The sequence below is a fragment of the Mauremys reevesii genome, linkage group 27 (assembly GCF_016161935.1).
Source record: "Mauremys reevesii isolate NIE-2019 linkage group 27, ASM1616193v1, whole genome shotgun sequence".
NCBI lineage: Eukaryota > Metazoa > Chordata > Testudines > Geoemydidae > Mauremys > Mauremys reevesii.
In genome coordinates, this window is record NC_052649.1 from 7076559 (window position 1) to 7092524 (window position 15966).

General features: G+C 50.2%; 1 protein-coding gene across 4 annotated transcripts; it reads left to right on the forward strand.

Annotated features, from left to right (window-relative positions):
* The first annotated feature begins 333 nt into the window (after positions 1-333).
* Positions 334-15311, forward strand: MSL1 (MSL complex subunit 1). Of its 4 annotated transcripts, none has more exons than XM_039516859.1 (9): positions 346-1319; positions 3936-4157; positions 4284-4507; positions 6276-6658; positions 9481-9545; positions 10069-10136; positions 11424-11548; positions 11693-11765; positions 12689-15311. In XM_039516859.1, the coding sequence occupies exons 1-9, from the start codon at positions 648-650 to the stop codon at positions 12777-12779; spliced, it is 1923 nt and encodes a 640-aa protein (XP_039372793.1). In that variant the 5' UTR covers positions 346-647; the 3' UTR covers positions 12780-15311. The 4 variants fall into 4 exon arrangements, with proteins under 4 accessions (XP_039372794.1, XP_039372793.1, XP_039372795.1 ...); XM_039516861.1 differs by lacking the exon at positions 346-1319 and adding an exon at positions 1455-1581; XM_039516860.1 differs by lacking the exon at positions 3936-4157 and having other exon boundaries at positions 334-1319.
* The last annotated feature ends 655 nt before the right edge of the window (positions 15312-15966 follow it).

Genomic DNA, 15966 nt, shown 5'->3' on the forward strand with positions numbered 1-15966 from the left:
GGCCGCTGAGACGGAGCCGCCGGCCCGGCCGCGAGAGGCCCGCCCCGCCGGCAGGGAGCCAGCCCGGGGGAGCCAGCCCGGGGGCGTCGGGGGACCCGGGGATCAAGCTCCGTCCGAGAAGGGGACCCCGGGAGACCCACTATCCACCCCGAGCAGGGCACCCGGGATCGGCCCCTCCCACCGGGGGGACACCGGGGCGGGGGGCACCCGGGATCCGGCCCCTCCCACCGGGGCGGGGGGCACCCGGGATCGGCCCCTCCCAGCGGGGGGCCACCGGGGGGGGCACCCGGGATCCGGCCCCTCCCAGGGGGGGACACCGGGGGGGGCACCTGGGATCCGGCCCCTCCCACCGGGGGGGCACCTGGGATCCACCCGCAGTATCCGCCCCCGCAGCAGGGGGCGCCCCAGCCCGGCGAAGGCTCCCTCGGTCCGCCCCTCCCCGGGGGAGCCCCCGGCCGGGGCCTGCGCCCTGGGGCGGGGATGAGCCCGCAGGAGGCCGCCCGCTAGCCCGGCTCCCCCGCCGCATGGACAGCGCCGTCCGCCCGGCCCCGCGCGCCTGGTCTGCGCCTGCCCATGGCGCCGGGCGGTAGCGGCCGGGGCCTCGTCCCGCAGCTGGCCCGGGCCGGGAGAGGCGCTGAGGCCGCACCATGACCATGAGATCCACCGTCTTCAAGGCGGCCGCGGCCACGGCGCTGAACGCGGACAGGCTGGACTACGAGAGGCCGGGGCTGGCGCTGGAGCCGGGCCCGGAGGAGGAGCCGGACGGGGAGGCCGCCCCGCTCCACCGCCAGCCGCCCCGCAAGCCCAAGGAGCCGCCCCCGCTGGGGGGACACAAGGGCGGCGGCGGGGGCAGCGGCGGCGGCGGGGGCAGCGTGCCGGCGGCGGCCGGGGCGCCCGGGCAGCAGGAGGAGCGCTGGGGCGGCCTGGTGCCCCTGCCCTGCCCCCCGGCCAGCACCAAGCAGGCCGGCGTGGGCGATGCCAGCAGCAGGCCCACGTACCAGGCGGTGCTGCCCGGACACACCGCCTCTCAGGTGGCGGCGAAGGACAAGGGCTGCCCGGCCGCGGCCAGCGCGCCGCCCCCGGCCCCGCCGGCCTCGGCCACCGCGGAGCCGGGCCAGCCGCCTCCCGCCGCGGCCTCGGAGAGCAAGTGGAAGAGCGGCGTGCGGAAGAGCCCCATGGGGGCCGGCGGGGGCTCCTCGAACCAGGCGGCCTGCCTCAAGCAGATCCTCCTGCTCCAGCTGGACCTGATCGAGCAGCAGCAGCAGCAGCTGCAGGCCAAGGAGAAGGAGATCGAGGAGCTCAAGGCCGAGAGGGACACGGTACGTCAGGGGTTAATGGGGAAGGGGAGCGGGCCGGGAGACAAGGGGTTAATGGGGGAGCGACACGGCACCCGAGGGGTTAATAGACAAGAGGAGCACTGTGACGAAGGGGTTAATAGGCAAAGCAGCGGGCAGGCGACAAGGGGTTAACGGGCGGTGGGGCTGCGGGCACACGGCACCCGAGGGGTTAATGGCCAAGAGGGGCATGGCAACCAAAGGGTTAATCTGTCTCTGGGACTGTGAGAAGGGGAAGAGGGCCGTGGTATGTTAAGGGTTAAAGGGCTGGGGTCCGGTTGCCATAGGACTGAGATTAGAAAAGGCCAGGGCAAGGAAAGGGTTAATTTAAAGGAGCCCATCAGGAATTGTGATCGGGTTAAGGCTGGAGCGATATCGTTTGTAAAGGGTTAAATTAAAGGGGCCCGGCATGGGGCGCCATACGCTTGGCATGGAGGTAGCAGAAGTAAAACAGGGCTGCAGCGAGCCATCTGGGTGGCAGGGCAGGAGAGCACAGCGGGCCCTTTAATTGCTGCCGTTTTAATTACTACAAATGGATAACACTCCCCCCTTCCCAGAGCAAATTCTTTCCCTCCTCTTTGCTCCTCTCCAGGGAGCCTCCCACTCCCCACCCCCTTGTGCTATAATGAGACCGGCCTCGGTTCCTCCTCCTCCTCCTCCTTTAAATGTTTCACACGTACTGAGGCAATGTACAGAAACAACAATCTGGCCAGTGTCCAGACTAGGATACTGCTGACCCGCTTTGCTGATAGGAGCGTGGAAGCCTGGCCCACTTGCAGAGCTGTACTGATGCAGGGTTTGCTCCTTAGTCAGATGCACGTCTAATTGTGAAGCAGTGGCGCCGGGCCCCCCCCCCCCCCCCAGATAGCAAAGCCCCACTGGATCAGAACCAAATGAATATTTGTTAGCTTTTTCCCTGCAAGCAGGAGTTATTTAAAACTATCCAATTTGGTGCAGATTTCACAGGGCAAACCCATAAATAGTCCTCCATTCCCTCAAAATATCACACAGTCTATTGGCCTCACTATCCTGTCCATAATCTGCATGCCTGCAGCAACCTAAAAATAAATTTCTTCCCCATTCCTATAATTGTCTCCCTACAGGAAGGGTGTTCTGGTTTTGTTTTTTGCAAAAATCTTCAAAGGGCTGCACATCCAATGAGGGGGGGATTATTTTCCTTGCTTTCCAAAGGAATGGCATGAGCCAGCAGGCGGTATTTTACTGGCATATGCTGACTGCAAGGTGGGATAGGGTCTGAGGTGCAAGGCATTGTCAAAACATCTCCTGGTGTTGATCTGAGTAAAGTGAACCAACATGGAGGTAGCAGCTGCTGTACTGCAGTCAAAGGGTGTGATGGGAGTTTTGACACGTGGGATTCTCCTGTGAGGGTTTAAAAAAAATCGAGGAAATAGAACACACAAGTCATGTGTGATAAGCCTGTGAGTCAAACAGAGAGACAAGCACATTTGAATTAGTTCCCTCTGGTCTCTCCTGCTGTCTGCAGATGCATAATCAGTTCTAGAGGCTGTGTCCCCTAACTGCAGTACCTAGGCAAAGCAGGGGTTGAATTAAGGACACCACTAAATTTGTTTTCTCGCTTATAATGAAGCTGATAAAAACTTGAAGGGAGGAAAGCTTAAAGTTCATTTTCTTGGTGCATTGTGTCCATATGATTCAATTCTGTGGGACTGTGTGAAGGTTAAAGGTGTCGTTCTCTCTCTCTCACACATACACACACATCCAGCCTGATTTGGGACTGCAGGACCCACTGAAAGTCACTGTAGCTTGTGTCTCTCTCACTTAACAGGTGCTTTTTAAAAGCAGCTGGATGAAGAGGTGGCTCTCTGGGATGCATTGCATACACAATTACAGAGCTGTCTGAATTATAAATCCCTAGTGCATTTTAATCAGAGGCTTTGGTAAGCCTCTTTCTTTTCTTTTTTAAAATCTATTTTAAATTGATATTCTTCAAACCCAATTACAAATTACACGGCCTAGTTGACTGTGGAGGTGATGCACAAACTTTGAGAGCACCCAAAACTGCACCATATGTGTCAGTTGGAACGATTTGTAGACATTTGTTCCCTTCTTGGATCGTCGGATGAAGTTGGTTGGGGAACGAGGGGAAGCAATAAGTCAAATTACAAGTGAATATTTTATGGAGATTTGAATGCAAAAATGTGGTTGTTTTGGAGCTGTGATGTCCAGGCTTCTTGTGGGTAAACAGAACAGGTAAACATTTTAAAAGTGCCCAAGTCCCATTGAAAATCAATAAAATTGAGGCTCTAGAGTTACTTAGGTGCTTCTGAAAATTTTACCTGGAAACACTTTCTCATTTGTAAAGGTCTCTTATTACAACCCTGTTTCTTTTGCCCTTCTCCCCATGTAGCTGTCCCTGATTTCTCCCCTCTGTAGCTTTGGGAGGGGAGTTGAATGATTTAAGCCAAATTGTGCTGTGCCTTAGTGAGTCTGGAATATTAAATCAACCTGAAGCTGTAATTTTCACTCTAAAGTGAGAGGTGTGGCCTCAGGATTTCCAACTTTATAATCGGGATCAGAAATGTGTCTTGAGCGTTTCTAATTCATCTGATCACTCCACAGCCATCTTCCCAGCTTCTAGAGGTGAAGTTCATACTGGTCATTTTCCTTGAAACCTGCGTTGAGAGAACCATGGGGGTACAGCCTGAGCCGAATGACAATACTGTCATGAAGTCTCTTTGGAACTTCTTCTTCCCTGTGATGTCTTGTTATCTGTACAGTTTGGAGAAAGACTGTAATTATAGTTCAGAGGTGGTGGACAGCAAGGCACAAATACCAGAACAGGTGTGGTGTGAAGAAAATAAGTTAGGGTGTCTTTGTTTGTTTCAATCAAACTGGACTTGGTGTAATTCTTCTCTGATGAAAGCTTGCCGGCGAAAGCATAAGTGTTGGCCTCTGTTCCTCTTTCAGCTCCTAGCTCGGATTGAGCGCATGGAAAGGAGGATGCAGCTGGTGAAGAAGGATAATGAGAGAGAGAAACACAGGATTTTTCAAGGGTATGAAACCGAAGAAAAGGCTGAATCAGAAGCATCCGAGAAACTACAGATTGAATGCCAGCAGGATCTCTTGGACATGTCCCAGCCCCTGCCTCCGAAACACTTCTCGTATGGAAGAAATGGGAAGGGACATAAAAGGTACAGGACCCCTTCACGACCTTATTCTTCATAAGGGCTTGCCACGCATCAGTGGGGCCTGTGTGTGTGTATACGCATCTGCTGTCAGTCTCGTCACGTGTATAAAAGCTCATTGTAGCTGTCAGCTTTAATGCTGTTTCTCCTACACTAACGCCTGTCAGCTTTTCATTTAACAGTTTGACTGGCAGATACCAAGAAGCCTGACAAATAAGACACTGGCCTGTTGGGTGACCTTAGGCAAGTCATGTCCCTGCTCTGTGCCTCAGTTTCCCCATCTGTAAAATGGAGATAATGATCCCAACCTCCTTTCTAAAGTGCTGTAAGATCTACTGCAGAAAAGTGCTAAAGAAGAGCTAGGTGTTAACATACATGTTCAAATACCAAGCAGCAAGTACCGTCCATATTAGATGCAGAACAAAGAATATGCCTGGATTTCGTAAGTCAGGGGTAACTTAGGACAGCCCACTTGTGGATTTGCTCCTTTGAGTTATCTGAGTAATGTTAGCTTGAAATAAAAGGCATTTTTCCATCCCGAGGAGATGACAAGGTGTGAGTTCGCCTCCTTTACCAAGTGGGTTTGCCCATTTTTTTGTCCAAGAAGTTCGTAACTTTGCGTGGCAATGGTTTTTTTGGGTCACTCATTGCTCCCAGGTTCACATTTATGTCCCAAAAATGCCCTTCCTTTTTTTAAGAGGACACTGGCACTCTCTCTTAAACTTGCCTACTGCTAAGTAACTTTTCTTGTTCTCCCCTCCCCCAACTTGTTAACTTGGACATTTGACAGTTTAACTCTGTTCTTAATGGTCTGTTTCACTTGTCTCATGCACTAATATGAGTACATTCTAGTCTGGTATGTGTACGTTTTTAGACTGTGTTCATCACCACAGTATCTGAGCACCTAAGGTGAGGAGGGGAAACTGAGGCACAGAGGTGAAGTGACTTGCCCAAGGTTGCGCAGCATTTCAGTGGCAGAGCCTGGAATAGAATCCAGGTCTCCCAGCTCCCAGTCCAGGGTCTTAGCCACTAGACCACACTGTCTCTCATCATTCATGCACTGATCAGGGGAAGCTCACAAGCATGCTCTTCCCCAGGCCCTGTGAGAGGGTGTTTGCTATAACAGCAAAGCTGAGCCTACTGAGGGAGCAGGCAGGCGGGTGTGTATGGGAAGGGAGTGGGGAGGAGGCATTTGTTTGACGTTGCTCTCGAGGGGTCCACCCAAAAGACCCTTCTAGTTATCAAAGGAATGGGGAAATCCTGCACATTTCTTTCTAAGACATACTTTTTTTTTTTAAGGGTGCTGTCTCAAAAAATAGATCAGTGACCTTCTCACCAGTTGGGAGTGTCCCTTTAACCCAGGTCTGGCAATGTGTGGGTAGCCGTCACTTTGCAGTTATCCATGTTATCCTAGTTATCCATGTCTCTGGAGTCTGGATTGCTGTATTGCAACACACTCTGTAAGGGGCTACCATTGGTGGGTTACGGCTTGCGTAGCACCAAGGTGAAAGCAGTAGCCTCGGGGAGCACAGTACACCAGTCTTCTGGAAATAAAACCCCTCAGCCCTCAGCTGCCTCTCTTACAAACTCTGCTGCCTGATCTCTGCAAAGGGACATGCGTTTAGACTACACCAATGTAAATCTATGGGTCTGGAACAACTAGCACTAGCTTTATGGCACACACAGTACAAATACAGACACTGGGAAAATGAGTAGGCTGCTCTTGCGACAGGCTAGCTGAATATGCTGCTAACCTCTCTCCCTTCTTTAACAGGAAGTCGGCATTTGGAAGTGCAGAGAGGAAGACTCCAGTTAAAAAGCTGGTGGCTGAATTTTCAAAAGTCAAGAGTAAAACTCTGAAACACTCTCCAGTGAAAGAGGAGCCAAGTAGCTCTTTATCCGAAACTGTTTGCAAACGTGAACTGAGGAGTCAAGAGACTCCAGAAAAAGCCAGATCGCTAGTGGACACTCCCTTAAAACCATCCACCCCATTGAAAAGTCCCAGTGCCCACCCCAGGGATAAAAGTTTCCCCAGCGAGACGGAAGATCTGCCGTACCTTTCAACCACCGAAATGTACTTGTGTCGTTGGCATCAACCTCCCCCGTCACCGTTGCCGTTACGAGAGCCCTCGCCAAAGAAGGAGGAGACTGTAGCAAGTAAGCGATAACGAACTTGCTCGTAGCTGCGTAGTGGTCGGTCTGACCCACGTGCTTGCCAGCTGAAGTGTTGCCCTCCTACCGAACAGATGCTCGGCAAACGTGAAAATAGGTGGAATTGCCAGAAGGCCGTGCTCTGTCATTCCCCGATTGCTGGAGGTGCTGGCTAGTCACAAACTAGCAGCTGTGGAAGGAGAGCTAAGGTCCCAGTTGGGTTCTGTGAGCCCGAGAGTGGCTCTGTCTGTTTTGCATAGTGTGTATGTGATCCGGTGAAGGCAAAGTGCATCTCGGGATGTAGATTGTCCCTGGTTTTGTTTTCACTTAAAAAAAGCCAAACACTCTTCAGCTCTGAGACCTCGAATGTGACAGTTGTGCAAAGGGCCCTTCGCTCTGGCCTTGTCCACGCTGGGATTTCTCCCTGAAAAGCTCCCCCCGTTACTGCCCCGTGTTCAGCTCCCGCAGGAAAGCTGGTGAGCACCAGGCACTGATAGCTGCTGGCATCTTAATCGCCATGTTTTCTAGGCCTTCTCTGAGCAGCGCTGACCAGTGCAATGGCAACAGAAGCCAGCAGCTGGAAGAGCCCTGTCTACGCTAGGGCTCACGGCAGGATGTTTGTAGGAGGAATGGCTAGTGCAAGCCACGCCTCTGACTGCAAGGTGAACTCCCTTCTTCCTTGCCCTCCCGAGCACGCACCAGGCTGTGCTGGCACAGGCGACACATCATGATGGCTGGGCAGGCAGAAGGAATCTCTTGGTGACCCACACGATCCCTGGTACAGAAACCAGTTGGGGGTGTCAAAGTGAACTCCCTTGGGCCCCCTGCTCGCTGCTCCCCCTTCCTTTAGTTTCCAGCCATCTTCCGCAGCTGCACAGAAGTGTTCTGTCTGCTGCGCAGCAAAGTGAACTAAGATCCCAGCCTGCTTTGCTCTTGGCAGGCAATGTACATCCAGCTCTCCCCAGAGCCGTTGTCTAGAGGGGGTCTGGGGGCAGGGGGGTCGGTGTGTGGACAGGCAATGCTTGTGAGCAGGCAGCTGCTCTTGCCCCATGACTTGGGGGGAGGGGTGTTTTCTAATGTATTTTCCCTTGACTCTGCCACCCCCCAACTCCTCTCTGCCTTCCCATCACTTCAGAATTCAAATCCTTCCTCAGTAACGTCTCCGGAACCTGTCTCTTGCCTGGTGGAGGGTAAGGTGGCCTGTGGCCAGACCAGACGTTCCCACAAGCTGGATTAGCGAGCTAATCGAAGTCTAGTCTACTGTTGGCTTTGGCAGTAGCTGCTGGTCAAGTGTGCCAAACTTGTGTGGCATCTCCCCTCTCTGTCCTGAAACAAGAAATAACCAGACACCCGCTAGTGGGAAGTGACCTTGAGGCTCTGATTTCAGTGCACGAGTTGACCATCCATGCTTTGCACTCGCCCTGTGCTGAGGCAGGCCTGGGGGCTGACGTGCACTGACCTACAAAGCAGAGCTGATTTGAACAAGGCCAGTTCATGGGGCTGCCTTTTAAGCCTCTTTGTTTACATGGCAACGTCCATGCCCGTTTCTGGGAAATTGGGAAGCAGCTTGCTGTTCGTCGCTGAGGAATTGTCTCTTGGTTGTGCTGTGGTGGTGGTGGTGAATTTCACAGAATTCTGCCACTTGTGGAAATCAGGACAACGGACCAGTGAGGGGATTTGTAAGGAGAAGGGATTAATGTGAGGCCTACGTTTTTCCCCATGTTCTCCTGCCTCTAAATCTTGTTGAGTGTCTAACAGCCAAAAACTGGGTTAGCTTTGTGGAAATACTTCAGAATCCCAGGGCTGAGATCTGTTTGAAAGCTCTCCTGGCAAAGCGGCAAAGATTGGGAGAGGGCCAGTCCCTGATTCTGCAGCAGGGCTAGAACGGGTCACGACGGAAATACTCTTCAGGCAAACAAGCTGAAAATCCACATCCCCCATTTTCTTTCTTACCTGCCAAGTTCTGAGTCCAGGTGCCCCGGTTCCCTAGCAACAACAAGCTGCTTTGATGATAAAATAACCCTGATATGTAAAGAGAAGGGAGTCTCCCTGAACAATGGCCCTTAAAGAGTAAGCAGCAATACTTAGAGAGGCCTCTGCGTTTGCACATGCACCTGGTTTCGCACTTGGATGTGGAAAGCACAAACCCTAATAAATGTGCATGCATGACATGGAAGGCTGGGTTGAGGCCAGCTGAACATCTAGCCCCAATTCTTGCCTCCTCTCTGAACACAGCTCCTCTGATCCTTTTAAACAGTGACCAAGCGCGGTTCTATTGATGGGTTTTCTCCCCACATGGATTTATGGTGCTTGGGGTTAGCATGTAAAAAAGGAACAGATTTGGCACGAAATTATGTTTGAAACTCTCTAGTCTAAGCACGTGTGTTGTGCCAAACTGATCCCTTCTTTTTAATACAATTGTTTGGTTTCTCTTAAAGGTGAACTTTGTTCCCAGTTCCTGGATCACTGGGGATCTGACATGTTATGCTCAGAGCAGGCTACATAAATCAAGCTTGCAAATGATAGTACATATATTGCAGGCTAAGATCTAATGAACATTTCCTTGCGGTCAGGAAGCCGAGTTTCCATTTGTAGCAGATTGACTGATGGTGAGTTGCTCTTTTTGTACAGAAGCATCTGTGCAGAACAGAGGGCCGTGTTTTCTAGTGGTTTCAGCAGGGACCTGGGAATCAGGATTCCTGGGTTCTGTTCCCAGCTCTGGGAGAGTAGTGTGGTAACTGGATGAAATTCTGTGCCCTGGGTTGTATATTAGGTCCCTTGTGGCCTGTGAAAAACTGACCCATGTTAACTCTTGTTTCCTTCCGCAGTTCCTTCGTGGAGGGACCATGCTGTGGAGCCCCTGAGAGACTCAAATCCTTCAGATCTCTTGGAGGTACATAGTCAATTAATGGTTTTGGTGAAGGAGACCAAAGAGAATAAATCGCTGTGGGCCTGCGTGTGTACAACTTGGAGATGTAACAAAAATACCCATTTTACCAGTGGTCGGTTTTAAAGCTCGAACTTCCAGCTTGTGTCTGCGGGGCCATTAGTATGGTTTGATCAGTAGGGACATACTAGTTTTCCTAGCTGGGCCAGGAATCTCCTACCTTTACATGAGCAGCCTCCTTGCCGAGCTGCTATTAAATAATGGTAAAACCTTGGAAACTCTTGACTATTATTAAAGTGTTTGAGTAAATAATTGCTGGAGTTTTACAACTGGGTGTGGCCACAGAAAGGTGACTCACCACAGAACCTGGGTTTGGATTTGTACCATCCTGTGGATGTTTGTGTTGCAATTACAGTCACTCTGCAGCCCTTCCCTCCGTGGCAGGGAAAGTGGATTGCGGCGAGTGAATGAACAAGCACGTGCCCGTTGTGGGGGAGGCGAGGGCTAACATCTGCTCTTGCCTTCCCAGAATCTAGACGACAGTGTATTTGCCAAAAGGCATGCGAAGCTGGAGCTGGATGAGAAGAGAAGGAAAAGGTAAGGGTAAAAATTCTCCCAGCCTGAATATCGCAGTCGTGGCTTTTGCGGCCTCTGGCGCTCCAGGGCCTCTCTAAAAATGAGTTAGACTCAGACGTGCTCCGACAAGTGAAGAGGAAGGGTGCCAGGTATTAGAAGTTTGTGGAGCAGGAGCTTTTTGTTCTAGTTCTTAGTGTGTTTCTCTTATTTTAAACTCACCACCTCCTCTGTTCAGTCAATGTAGGGTGCAGGGAAGAGCCCAAGAGTGACCTGGGGGCTGGCAAACATGCCTAACGACGAGAGACTTGTTGCATTTGGTCCATTTAGCTTATCAGAGAGATGGTTGAGAGATGAGACTTGAACATGGTCTTCAGGTTACTTCCACACCCTCTCTCTCGGAGGGGCTTTAGCCAAGCAGGCAGACGCTGAGCTAGATCCAGTCCTTGGAATTTGAAGTTAAAAACAAAATTCAAGCTGGGAATGAGCTGCAGGTTTTTAGAGGGGGTAATTGACCCATCAAAGCAGCTTTCTGGGGATGCTGTTAAATTCTCCAACACTTTGAGTCTAAATCAAGACGGGGTCTTTCTCAAAGATGCTCTTGTGGAACCACAAGTTATTGAGCTTAATGCAGGAACTGCTGGGTGAAATATTCTGGCCTGTCTGGCTAGATGATCAGAATGGTCCCTCCTGGCCTTTCCATCTGTGAATTCTTTGTTTGTAACGACAATCATAGATGCACCTCTACCTCGATATAACGCTGTCCTCGGGAGCCAAAAAATCTTACCGCGTTATAAGTGAAACCGAGTTATATCGAACTTGCTTTGATCCACCGGAGTGCACAGTCCCGCCCACCGGAGCGCTGCTTTACCGTGTTATATCCGAATTCGTGTTATATCAGGTCGTGTTATATCGAGGTAGAGGTGTATTAGAGGTGGACTAGACCCAATAAGTCGTCTAGTGCATCCCCCTGGCCAGTATATTGATTCTTCCCTGTATTGTACTCAGAAGCCAGCTTGGCCATCTCCTGTTCATGCACCAGCATCTGTGTCAGCAGGAAACTTGCATGGATCTGAGAACAGAAAAAACTTCCAGGAGGAGAAGCCCTTGCATGCCACTTGGTGTGCATGTGTTCTCCAGTATCTCAGCCCTAGAATAATGATAGTGGCTGCGGATAGAGCAGAAACCTAGTCACGAGGCCTAATCAGTGGACGTTAGGGAAGTGCTCTACGGCCGTCCATCCGAGGAGCTCAAAGAAGTACCACGTATTGTTTACTGAATAAGGGTTTTTAACTGTTTTACGTTTTCCAGGTGGGATATTCAGAGGATCAGGGAACAAAGAATTCTACAGCGACTGCAGCTCAGAATGTATAAAAAGAAAGGAATCCAGGAATCTGAGCCTGAAGTTACCTCATTTTTCCCTGAGCCAGATGATGGTGAGTTCCTTATCGGACAGGTTAGGGGGAAGCGGGTGGGGAGCATTTGCTCTAAATCAGCCGGTCTGTAGCTTTGACCTAGCCATGCACACCAATCAGCTGTGTAGCTGAGTAACGTTTTCCGTTGTGTTTTTCTCCTGATAGTTGAAAGCTTGCTGATTACCCCCTACTTGCCTGTCGTAGCATTTGGCCGACCATTACCAAAACTAACTCCACAGTAAGTATTGCCCGCTTGTACGTTTCAGACAGGGCTCCTCTAAAGTGAATCCAGCAAGGAAGCTGGACCATGCTTGTGGAAGTGGCGTTCAGTAGGGGACACACAGCCACCGTGCTAGTCTCTAAACAGTCATTCAGGATGGGCAGTAGCTCAGTTACATTGATTGGATGTGTACTCGGCTTCGGTGGAGTGGGAAGCCAAGTGACACCCCGGTGATGACCGTCTGTAGGCAGCGTGCGGTCAGTCCTCGAGTACGGTGCTGTGTGTGGCCAGATCGGCCCAGAACTCACCCCAGTGGCTCGCCTACTGCAGCATTAAATGGGGAGGATGCTGTCAATTCCCAGCTACGCAGACAGAGGGTAGACGTGTGTGCTGGAGGAGAGGGGCCCGAAGGACGTCTTGTAGGAACAGTTGCTCTGATTCCCAGGCCCTTTCCCCTGAGACTGATCAGACTGCTCCCACCCCACTCGGAGGCTTTAGAATCAACCACCGTATGGGAGCAGGACGCCCGTCGCGGGCCTGCAATACTTCCACATGGAATAACAATAGGAGGGCAGGCGCTTTGCTCGTCATGCTGAAGGCTAGTCCTGTTCCGATTTGCACCCTCATCTGACGGGGAAGGCAGTGGGCCCTGAGAGGTAGAGCACTGGACGAGGACTCGGAAGACCTAAGCTCTAGTCCTGCCTCTTCCATGGCTGGGTGACCTTGGGCAAATCACTGCACTTCTCTAGGCTTCCCTTTGCATCAGTCGATTTCAAAGCACTTCACAAAGATTATAATAAATAAACTCTAATTATGATTAATTATTGTTTTGGGGGGTGCGGGCAGTAATTCAGCTACAGCGTCTCATTCAAAACAAACCTCCTTCTGTTCTGAACTCGGTGTTTTCATCATGGACCAAGGCCTTTTTCTCTGTCTGACAGGAACTTCGAGCTGCCGTGGCTGGACGAACGAAGCCGCTGTCGGCTGGAGATGCAGAAGAAGCAGACGCCTCACCGAACGTGCAGAAAGTAGCTGCGCGGGTAGCGTTGCGATGGGCGTAGCGCGCCATTGGCAACGGCGGCGAGGAACTGTTTGTTGTTCGGTCCCGTGAATCTTTATCCTCGTGGATATTCTTATTCACTGATGGTTTTCTCCAGGCCTCTGTATTTTTTCCTGTTTTTTCACAAAAACTCTTTACCTGGCTGATTAACTGTGGTTTATTTATTTCTCTCCCCCCTCCCGCTTTCCTGATCAGCAAGTTCTCAAGCTTTATGCTGGCACAGCAGGGCTGGAAGCTCAGACCCCTTTTGCTCTCTGCCTAAGCTTCATCAGCTGCTGTGGCCACTACACTTCATAAGAGGCCTTGTGAGGGTTGGAAAGCCTAAAAACAGGCCTGCCTTGCGACCTGTCCCATCTGCGAGTCCCCGGGGGTGGTGCCAGTGTGTTGGCTCAGTGTGTGGGGCCCGTCACCTTTGTGCGGCTGATGTTTGTTTTTCTTGGAAAGACGTTCAGCAGTGAGACCTTGCAGATGGGACCAGCAGGCAGAGTTAGGCCAAGCTTGTCGCTCTGTCACTTGGAAACTCTGTGGTGAAAAGAACCCAGCTAAGAGGAGAGTAGATTTGGCTGGACAGGTCAGGCTTCCAGTACGGTGCCTGTGTTGTGCTAGATAGGGTTGCTTTTTTGTTTTTAAATAATGGGTGAAACTAACTTCATGAATACCCTGAGAGAGGCTGGCAGATAGTTCGGAACGTGCCGTGTCTCACTGAGTGCGGCTGGATTGAGCACCGCATCCCATTGTCACCACAAGACGCAGCCGGTTATCGGTTAGCTGCGCATATTCTGTAGCGAGACTGCCCTCGAGTACCCGTGTGGAAATGCTTCTGCAGATGAGACTGTTTGCCAGCAGCTGTGCCATGTTCTAGATAGATGGGGGTGAAGGGTTTTTTAAACATTTTTGTTTGTGAAAACAGAATTCGAGATGCACAATTGTGGTTCATTTTTATTGAAATGTTTGAGGACGGCAATGGCTGGCAACTCGTGTATCTTGTAAAACGCTTGGATTGGCTCGAGAAACTTAGAATGGGACCTATGCTCTAGCTCTGGTAATCTGCTTCCTTTATGAAATGAGCCTTCGTTGCTGTACTACACTAATGGGTGATGCCAAATGCTCTGCTGTAGGTGTAACTAGTACTGAAGTCTTGAGCCGAGGTGTTAAATTCGGACAACACATTCTCCAGTCTCCTTTCAGGCTTCACCATGGACTGGAGTGAAAGCAGGAATGTTTGGTCTCTAAAGAGAGACCGCCTGTTCCTCCTGTTCACGATGATTGCCTGTCTGATTGCTCCACGGTTATTGTCCCACCTGACAGGTGTGCGGTTGGGGGGAGGAGCTAACTTCATTTCTGAAGATGTTAGTGGGCCAGGGAAGAAATGATCCCCTCTGCTTGTTCCTTTTGAGTTTGTAGTCTTGTCTGAGGCCAGCGATCTTCTCTCCTTGCTTTGGTTCAAACAGCTATAAATAGCAATGCACAAATACAAAACCTGGTGGTTTTTTTTTTCTTTTCCCCCAGAGCTGGGGTGTGTTCTTATGCAATTTGGAAGAGAGGCTGATTCTCGCGACACAGCAGTGGGTTGTGCTAGGGTTCCTACAGTACTGGTGTTTGGAACCCACGTAAAAGGGGAAAATCTCTAGAAGCCTGGGCCCTGGTACCACACAAACTGTATAATTAGGGCTGTGCACTGCATTTATTTTTTTTAAATAAGGCTGTTCTTGCGTGTCCTGCTTTCGCATGATAGCGTGTGTCCTTAATGGATTTCTGTGCAATTAGGAGCCAAAATGTTAAATGGGCAAATATTAGCTTGAGCCTTGTTTCTTTCCTTGATGTTGTCTCTTCCAGGTCTGCATCGAGCGGGTTTTGCATTCTGGTTATACCCTGCATTAGTGGCTTTTCAGGGGTCAGAACACTCTTGAGTCCCAGTGACAGCCAGTTCTGAGAGGTATCTGCTGGTAGCTGCCTGGCCTCAGACTAAAGTCCCACTGCCCTCGCTCCCAGTGCAAAGCCAATTTTTAAACTCTTCTTCCTGCTGCCATCCAGAAAGGCAGCCAGGTTTTATAAACGATCCTCTTTAATACACAGCGATCCAGCAGTCATCAGCTACAGATGGGGGTGGGCGGGAGGGTGGGCTGGCCGGGAGTAGGGAAGTACAAAGTTAAATTTTCAGTGAGTGTTAGTGTGGAAAAATAGTCTTATTTCTCCCAATATGGGGTACAACACTGTGAAATTCAATCTGCAACGGAAGGCCCTGCAAGTCCCTATTAGAACCGTTCTTTGGTTTAAAACCTTGCTTTCTTTAACCAAGTTTAAGCTAGTGTAAAAATAAAATCTTTAAAAAGAAAAAATGAAAGCTTGTCTGTATTCTTCAGCCTTGTTTTATGGCCATTTGACACATAGTTGTCTGTAATGCATACTTTTGATACCATTTCTAATGTGTAAAATCGGTTGTCTTGTAAATATCTTATAAAAAAAAAAGTTCTGTTGTAAATAAAAACTATTGTGGCTGTTAATTTTTTGAATTTCTGCTTCAGTTTGTTAGAATTAACAGTGTTAATGGGGAGTATTAAACAATTCTGCCTGTATGTTTAAAAATTTAAACATCAAATTTTTTTTACAATAAAATAGGGGGAAAAAAAGTACGTTTTGTGGTCACATTTGTCTCAAACCCTTACACATCTTGTTTGGAAATTTTCTCAGACCCAATTAAAAATCTAGCCTGCCTCTCTCTGGCATGCTTGGTGCCTCCCATGGAAATGAGGTTACCAGCTTTAGAAATGTCATCTGCTGCCGGAGCTGGCTTAGAACTATGTGGACTGGAAGAACTGTCTATCCTTGAACCGTCTATCATCTCTTTCTCTCTCTTGGCGGTGGTAGAAACTACATTAAGGATCTTTCCTCTGAAAGGTTGAAGTCCTAACGCGTTAGCTATCAATTCCATAGCCAAATATGTGGGACCCACTGTTCAAATGTATGAAAAAACTTACAAATATTTCCCGAGACTGTTTGTATTCTGACTCCAATTTGCTCTGAAAGGCTTCTGCCAGAACGTGCTTTGGCTCTTTAAAAACTGCAATGCAGATTGCCCCTTGGTCTGGGTCAGTGCGTGGTGAGTGCTGACTGGCCTGTTGCCAAATGCTAGTTTAATAAATTCTGTAGGGAACAATA

What these genes read in the sequence shown, in the direction of transcription:
- MSL1 (XM_039516859.1), top strand. Translation starts at nt 648, where the DNA reads ATGACCATGAGATCCACCGTCTTCAAGGCGGCCGCGGCCACGGCGCTG. An exon ending in AGGCACAAATACCAGAACAG is followed by an intron (nt 4,158 to 4,283) that starts GTGTGGTGTGAA and finishes TTCCTCTTTCAG; the next exon opens with CTCCTAGCTCGGATTGAGCG. An exon ending in GAAGGAGGAGACTGTAGCAA is followed by an intron (nt 6,659 to 9,480) that starts GTAAGCGATAAC and finishes TTCCTTCCGCAG; the next exon opens with TTCCTTCGTGGAGGGACCAT.